The sequence below is a fragment of the Zingiber officinale genome, chromosome 3B, assembly GCF_018446385.1.
Source record: "Zingiber officinale cultivar Zhangliang chromosome 3B, Zo_v1.1, whole genome shotgun sequence".
Lineage (NCBI taxonomy): Eukaryota > Viridiplantae > Streptophyta > Magnoliopsida > Zingiberales > Zingiberaceae > Zingiber > Zingiber officinale.
In genome coordinates, this window is record NC_055991.1 from 74287128 (window position 1) to 74295579 (window position 8452).

General features: G+C 39.8%; 1 protein-coding gene across 2 annotated transcripts; it reads right to left on the reverse strand.

Moving 5' to 3' along the window:
* Positions 1–3073: 3073 nt before the first annotated feature.
* Positions 3074–7234, reverse strand: LOC122056559 (calcium-dependent protein kinase 32-like). Of its 2 annotated transcripts, XM_042618562.1 has the most exons (9): positions 6343–7234; positions 5436–5559; positions 5293–5343; positions 5083–5226; positions 4782–4934; positions 4202–4304; positions 3872–4010; positions 3239–3341; positions 3074–3132 (listed from the first exon to the last, which is right to left on the reverse strand). In XM_042618562.1, exons 1-6 carry the CDS (start codon positions 6343–6345, stop codon positions 4297–4299), a joined length of 483 nt encoding a protein of 160 aa, XP_042474496.1. In that variant the 5' UTR covers positions 6346–7234; the 3' UTR covers positions 3074–3132; positions 3239–3341; positions 3872–4010; positions 4202–4296. The 2 variants fall into 2 exon arrangements, 1 of the variants encoding a protein (XP_042474496.1); XR_006133267.1 differs by lacking the exons at positions 5293–5343; positions 6343–7234 and having other exon boundaries at positions 5436–6336.
* Between the last annotated feature and the right edge of the window lie 1218 nt (positions 7235–8452).

Below are 8452 nucleotides of genomic sequence, written 5' to 3' on the forward strand. Positions count from 1 at the left end.
TGTGGATGACATACTACTCATTGGGAAGGACATCCCTATGCTTCAGTCTGTCAAGACCTGGCTAGGGAGTTGCTTCTCAATGAAGGACTTAGGTGAGGCAACCCGCATTCTAGGGATTCAGATCTATAGAGATAGATCTAAGAGATTGCTTGGCCTAAGTCAGAGTACATATATTGACAAGGTACTCCTACGGTTTGCCATGCAGAACTCCAAGAAGGGATTTCTGCCGATGTCACATGGCGTGAGTCTTTCGAAGACTCAAGGTCCCTCTTCTAGAGAGGAGAGAGACCGCATGGATCATATCCCTTATGCCTCAGCCATAGGATCGATCATGTACGCCATGCTGTGTACTCGACCTGATGTCTCGTATGCTTTGAGCATGACGAGCAGATACCAGTCTGATCCAGGTGAAAGTCACTGGATAGCGGTCAAGAATATTCTTAAGTACTTAAGAAGGACTAAAGAATATTTCTTGATATATGGAGGCAATGATGAGCTAGCTGTAAAGGGTTACAGTGATGCTAGCTTCCAGACCGACCGGGATGACTATAGATCGCATCGGGGTTCGTATTTTGCATTAATGGTGGTCTTGTCGGAAGAGTTCGAGCGGGATCGATGGTGATTTTACAACGAGTACATTCTTGCATCGGATGCGAAAGGAGGCGATTGGATCCGTAAGTTCATCACTGAACTTGGGGTGGTTCCTAGCATCGCTGACCCAGTTGAGCTCTATTGTGACAACAATGGAGCTATGGCACAGGCGAAGGAACCTCGCTCACACCAGCGGACCAAGCACATACTACGGCGCTTCCATCTCATTCGGGAGATTATCGATAGAGGAGATGTGAAGATTTGCAGAGTACCTACAGAGGCTAACATCGCAGATCCCTTGACCAAGGCTTTGGCACAGAGAAAGCATGATGATCACACTAGGTCATTAGGCCTTAGAGCCTATACTGATTGACACTAGTGCTAGTGGGAGATTGTTAGTTAGAGCTCTAGAGCCAATCATTTGATGATTGTATGGACTCATGTATATCATATTTAAATTAATAAAGGCATTGGTTTTTGGTTATTATGCTTATTTGTATTAGTGTCAGATAAAATAAGTATTGTAACGTTCTTGAGTAGAACGTTCATACCTATATCAATCGATTAGTTGAATCGATAGTGAGATGATATAGGGAACACTACTCTAAATCATTCCTAGTCGAGTATTAACATTCAGGGACAATGTTAATACAATAAGACTAGCATGTAGGTCAGCTCGATGACTTGATCTCACAAGTCATGGATATAGAGATATCAAGCTGACACATGGGTATGCATTAGAGAATGTATACTGAATGACCCGCCATGAGAAAGTATCATGGATCGTTATATGAGTGTCATATACTTTCTCATGTGGCTATTAGTATGACTATTAGTCCTTAGACCTGAAGTCACCATGGATCCCTACATAAGGAGTTATGTACTTTGGTTTCGTCAAACGTCACCCGTAACTGGGTGGACTATAAAGGCGATTACTGGGTATGTAACGAATTATGCAGAGGGATGTGAGTGATGTAGATGGGATCTATCCCTCCTATATGACGGGAGAGACATCGATATTCTTGATAGAGTGAGACCACGAAGTGTATGGCCATACCCAAATGAGTCAATATAAGATATTGAGCTCATTTGATTGAGTGAGTCTACTCGGAGTTCAAGATTTAGATTGGTCAGAGGATGACACGGTATATGCCTCACATTGATCAATCTAGATGTCTAGGATAGACCTTACACTTGTCACATATTGTGAGGAGTCACAATTAGTAGTCACAAGGTGATGTTGGATCTCAACATTTCTTGTAACTTGGGTAGCAATGATGTATTGCTAAATGCCGCTCATTGCTTATGTTTTTAAAGGAGTTTATAACATTGCCAACGTTACAAGAACCTATTGGGTCACACACAAAGAACATGTGCATGGAGATTAGGTTCATATGATGAACCAATAGGATTAGATTCATATGATGAATCAAAGATTGGATTCAAATTAGACTTATTGAGTTAGACTCAATTAGATTCAATTGTTGAATGAGTCTAATTTAATTTGATTCATGAGTCAATTTATATTAATGAATTGAGATTCATTAAATTAAAATTGACTTGAATCAAAGCTTGGATTTAACTCAACTAGGAAGAGCATTGGTCAAGTTTGACTTGACCAAATAGAGGTTGACACATCAAGTTTTGACTTGATGAATTGACACATCATGAGGATGACTCATCCTACATGGCATGCCACATCATCCCCTTATATAATGGTGTGCCACCTCATGGAGGTTACACACCATTAATCCTCTTAATGTGGCCGGCCACATTAATGTGGGGGTTACACATGTGGTGGCCGACCACACTAAGTGAGGAGAGGGTTTCATTTGGTGGAAATTGAATGGTGTTCAATGCTTCTTCTTCCTTGGGTGCTTCTCCCTCCACTACAACAAAATCGCTCATAGACATCGGTTTTCCACCGGTGTCTATTTGATTTTCGACCGATGTCTATGAAGCCGATGTTAAAAGTCTGCCATTTTAGACATCGGGTTAAAACCGGTGTAGTATCACTTAACGACACCGGTTTTCGAATTGGTTATTAACCGGTGTAGTATCACTTAACGACACTGTTTCATACACGGTGTAAAACCGATGTAATATTGTATGTTAATAACACCAGTTTTGGCAGCGGTAAATGACCGATGTAATATTACTTTATAACACCGGTTTTACATCGGTGGAAAACCGATGTAATATGTATTTTTTTTTAACAGCACAGATTTGATTTTAAAACCGACAATAACAAAAAAAAATACACAAATATTCACAAATTGTACAAATATTCTTCATTCAATAATATCCATAAAATACACAAATATTCACAAATTATATAAATAATCTTCTTACAACAATATCCATAAAATACCCAAACATTCTTTTTACATCAAAAGCTAGCTAATAGATATCAAAATTAAGGTAGAACATTCTTTTAACACATCAAGGTAGAACCGCACTTCAAATGTAATCTAGCATGCATTCAGCCCACTCGAACTGCATTTCATCAATTTCAACTCTGGAGTACTTGAGATTTGTAAACTGTAAAAACACATAAATCCACCCTATGTCAAATAACTAAAACAAATGTGTACATGTATCAAATAAAAAATATAAGATCACAAGTGCTTGTCATAAACATGCTTACCAGCGTGTTGAAACCTATTCTGTGAATGGTGGCTTCGAATGAACTTCACGAGCAAGGCCAAAATTTGCTATCTTCACAAAGTCCTTGGTTACCAATAAGTTCTCTGCAAAGGTCATAATCTAGTTTAATAGAATGCTAACTTCACCAGAATAATTATAGGTGCATAAATCACATTTAACAAAATAAATGCTAATCCTAGATAACAACGTTGTAGGAATAGATCTGTTAAGAGCACACAAATGAATCCAGTATTTTTCATAAACATGAATCTTCTGCCTGCATTGAATATATTGTACATGCTTTGCTATCCTTTGCACTCCTTAGGATGTCTCAAGGTTCCACATGTTGTAAGGTAAAAAATACAGAAGTAATGCTTGATAGTAGCATACAAAGGCAGAGCCACATTAGCTGGTTGTGGTCAGATTCACACGTTCCTGGGTAGAGGAAGCCAGGGAGGTCAATATAGTACCTATAATTGTTAGCAGTGATAGGTTTTGTCAGGTAAAATGTTTGTCTTCATGTAGTAATGCAGAGACCTAAATGTTGCCCCAAGGCTTAACTTGATGGATCAAAATATAATACTTGAACTACATAAACCTGATAACAATTCCCAACGACCAACGCAAAAAATACCTTTATCTTGTCATTGTCTTGATCCCAGCTGAACGATCCAAGAGTGACATAGCTTGAAACCACCAGCATCAACAGGCGCCTTTTCCACTGAGACTGCAGCCTTTTGTGCTGCCGCTGTCGCAGAAAGAACCCTCGCCAACTACAACAACAGCCCATCGAACAAAGGTAACTCAACATGAAGAGAAAACCACAAGAGAACTATCAATTTCCAACTAGGGGCAAAGACAACAAAGAAGATGATAGACAAATTATATGACTTTCTTCTATTAAATGAGGCAATATGCAGTAACTCTCAAACTAGCAATGAAAAAGGCAGATATAGTACTCTACCTGTTGCTTGTATATAATAGCCAAGTTGTTGAAGGGCACAAATATCCCTGTTGTAACTGCTAAAATTGCCTTATAGAATGATGCAACAACACTCATCATATTACTGCATGAAGAGAAGTTTCATTAAGGAACAAAAATAAACTATCCGCACAGTTGTCATCAAACATTTCTAAAGCTTACCAATCCATGTATATATATGTTGCCAAGGCTTGACAATGCTTGTGGATGGTTAGGTTGTAAAGCAAAGCATGACTTGGGAAAAATTATTAAAATGAAGTTATTAACAAAGAAATCAGGATACACTTCTCTTGCTCTTACAAAGCATGCATGATATGCAAAGAAACTAGCAAAACTATAAATAAATCTCTTTATGAAGAATGAATAATACTGCCATCTCGACTTGTATGAGATACTGGCATGGCTCATTACTAACCATCCACTTGAGAGAGAAAATGATAAATCAATAGTTTCACAAAAGAAAAACATAGTATTAGAAATATAGCTACATGAAAACAGAGCCAAGATACAAGTTTTAGAAGTGCCAAGAACTGAGAAAAGGTATCAAGGAGCCAAGAGTTACCAAGAACTTGCTGAGCAGTCAACCTCTTCTTAGGATCTGGCTCACGCATATGCCTCACAAGGTCTTTAGCGCTATCAGAAACCTTTGGCCATGGTTCTCTTTTAAAATCTACGTTAGAACGAAGAATTGCTTGGGCAACACCTTGTTCAGTTTCTGCATTGAGACAAGGAATTACACGACTGGTTCTTAGAAGCATGCCAGATGCAAACATCTTGGTTTGATGGACTTGCAAGAAATTATAATTGAGTGATATACAGTTGGAAGTCTAAAATGGCTTTATTATCCTATGAATGAAAAATACCTGCCCAAAATGGAGGCACCCCACAAAGAAGGATGTATAAGATAACACCTGCACTCCAGACATCAACTTCAGGCCCATAATTTCTCTTTAGAACCTCTGGTGCCATGTAATAAGGACTGCCGACAATTTCGTTAAAGCGCTCACCTGGGATCGAAAGGAAGACTATTAAAATTCAGAAACTAACTAGCTAGCTTGTAATATTAAGACCACCTTTTCCATGAGTAATTGTAGGTAGAAAGTGGGCATCTGTAAGACGACCAACTGAAAAAGAAACATATGAATCTTTACTTTTAACAACTTAGATAACATGTAAGACGACCAACTGAAAAAGAAACATCCTGCAATTGAATTACCAGGTCTGAAAAACACAGACAACCCGAAGTCAATCGTCTTCAATGGGGCATTTTCCCTTTTGTTCCCAAACAAGAAGTTCTCAGGTTTAAGATCCCGGTGCATAACTCCATTCTTGTGGCACTCCTGGAAAGATATGATGAAAACAAAACAAATTAGAGTACTCCTGGAAAGATATTATAAACTCCAGAGAAGCCACCACGCGCTATAACCAAAGGAACAGCACCTGCAAAAGGATATGAAGGCCAATTGCCACAGTGGTTGATATAACATCAACTTGCATATAGAATTAGCAACTTCTTGCTACATTAGTTGGATCATAGGTTTAACATACACAACTGTTTTCCAATAACGTTATAGACAAATATCTGAAATAACACAAGGTTTTACTGGTAAACTGCAGCATTAAGCACAACACCAGAGACAAGTTGTATTATTATCAATTAGTACTGTTGAAATCCAACCTGTCTCAAAATAAAAGAAATGTACCTCTAACTCTGAATCATGATGGCTTGAGGGGGTGCTATGAATGAATAAAGGATCTATACCATAATTCTACACCAAAAATTTACAGGTAAGAAGAAAAAAATCCCTTGCGATCAATATTTACCAATATGCCTTTGTAACCCCTCAAATTACATTAACTCTCTCCTATCTAGAGATGGGCATGCCCTACAATCGACATTATTGCCTATTGCTTTATTATCTATGATTTTGGGCTAGTATAATATAGTGTAGTAGGAAAAATTAATCAATTCTTGATACAACAAATTGCGAAAATACCTGGTATTAAAAAAAACATAAGCTCACAGTCAAAAAGGGTTGTTTTTCTTTTGAGCATGTACAATCAACAAAAATCAATCCCTTTATTAAGAGCATAGCAGAGATATAACAAAACCAGAATCATACCATTCAAGGTCTGCCATTTTGCAGGAAGATTTGCAGCTGCAGCCTCATGAAGAAGAAGGACCAAAAGAGTTATTCTAAGCAACATATCCTAAATTCCTAATGCAAGCCCTGCAACTCGTACACTAGAATTCTTATCAAAATGAAGAGATACTTGCCTTTATCAACCAAGATAAAATTCAAAAGTATCGAAGAACGCCTACCTCAAAACAAGAAAGTTAATTATTACAAAGATCCAAAAATAATGATTTCTGATCTCTCGTCCCAGGAAAACTAAAAAAGGGGCAAACCCATAGAAAGCAATAGAACTCGTGGGACAGAGATGTGCCTAAAGAGTAAAAAAATATAGAAGTAACCGAAGAGCTTAAATCCCTCACTTTTCCAACTCTTTTCTTAGCGAAGGCATTTGTTGTAACCTCCATTCCGGCAAACGTTCGTCCTCCTCTCCGGTGAAATCCACCGATCGAGATCCGTCGCCGTTGTTCACCGAGATCAGAGAAGGGAGGAAGGGATCGGGGAGAAAGAAGGTTCGGCTGTAACTAACCTCTCTTCCTCTCAACGCTCCAAGGTCCGCTCTTCGCCGGCGCCACCGAGAGAAGAAGAAATCGCCGGTCTCGGTCGCGTGAAGTCCGAAGTCGCGAGAAGCAGAGGAAGAACAGAGGAGAAAGTCGGGGGAAAAGAAAAGGCTTCGGCGCTTTACAGAGAGGTTAACCCCAAACCCCATCCTCAACCTTTAGCAATCAGACGATTAAGAAGGGGCAGAGATTCAAGAAGGGGAAGAGGGAGATGAGGCTGAGAAAGATGGTCGGAGGTTTAGGTTTAGGCTGAGAGAGATGGTCGGATGGTCGGAGGTTTAGGTTTCGGTTTAGGTTATCGCGAGAGAGATGGTCGCGCGGAGGAAGGGGCGGGATAAAGATTTAGGTTTGGAGGGAAAACACTTAGGCATATTTTGGCTTGTGGGGAAAATTAAAATATTTTATTTGGGTTCATTAACATCGGATTTTAAAAACCGATGTTAAAATCGATGTCTATTAACAAAAAAAGGGGCGCTCATAGACATCGCCTAAAAAACCGATGTCTATGAGCTAAAATCTGCGCTCATAGACACCGGTTTTTAGAAAAACCGATGTAAAATACTCAAAGACATCAGTTTTAGCCTAAAACCGTTGTTGTTCCACTGATGTCTATGAGCGATTTTGTTGTAGTGCTCTCTCTAGCTTGCTGATGGTCGTGGCTTCATGGTGGAGAAGAAGTGAGAGTTGATTCCAAGCAACTAGGTGGTGTGAAGGTCACAAAAGGAGAGTACCTAGAGGAGTGTGTGAGTTCCTTTTTCCCTTTTCTCCTTTCTCACCTTTTAGATCCAATCCGAGAGCCCTAGAAAGTGCTAGCACACTTGTGGGTTCTCCTCTCCATCTTTGAGTGGTAGAAGACCACTCCTTGTTCGTGTGGATACCGCTAGTGGACCGTTCGCTTGACGGTCTCGAGATCCGGCCACCTTTGGACGTTGCGGGATTACGAAGGGCACGCATCAAGGGTAAATGTTTTTCCCTCGTAGATCTAAGAGTCGATCGTGTTTTAAACTCGTACTCGTATTTTTCGAAAGTTTTACCTTGCACGAGATCCGTGGCTTGGGCGATTCGGGGTTTCCGCGACGCGAAAAGCGGTTTTCGCGGTCCGAAAAACCCAACACTTTGGCCAATGTCACTTCGCCACGTCAACTTGTTGATGAGAGTCTACTGTCACGTCAGCAACTCGATCCTTATCCTTGACCGATCCTTCTGCCATGACAATTGGTCAACTCTTATCTCTTTGCCATGTCAGCCAGTTAGCCCTTATCCATCTTGTGCCATCATGTACAACGTTAGCAATCTGAGACCCAACCGGTCCACGTCAAATTCCACATTAGCACACTCAAGGACTAGGTTGACACATAGGTATTCAATCTACCGATCCTGTTGATCAATCTACCGAAATCATTCAGTCTATCGATCCAGCCTATCGGTATACTGATAGGATTAGCACAAAAAAAGGATTAGCACAAAAAAGACACTAATATGGAAATTTAAGTTCAAGAGTTGTCAAACTATCCGATCTTGACTTTGGAATTTCAGTG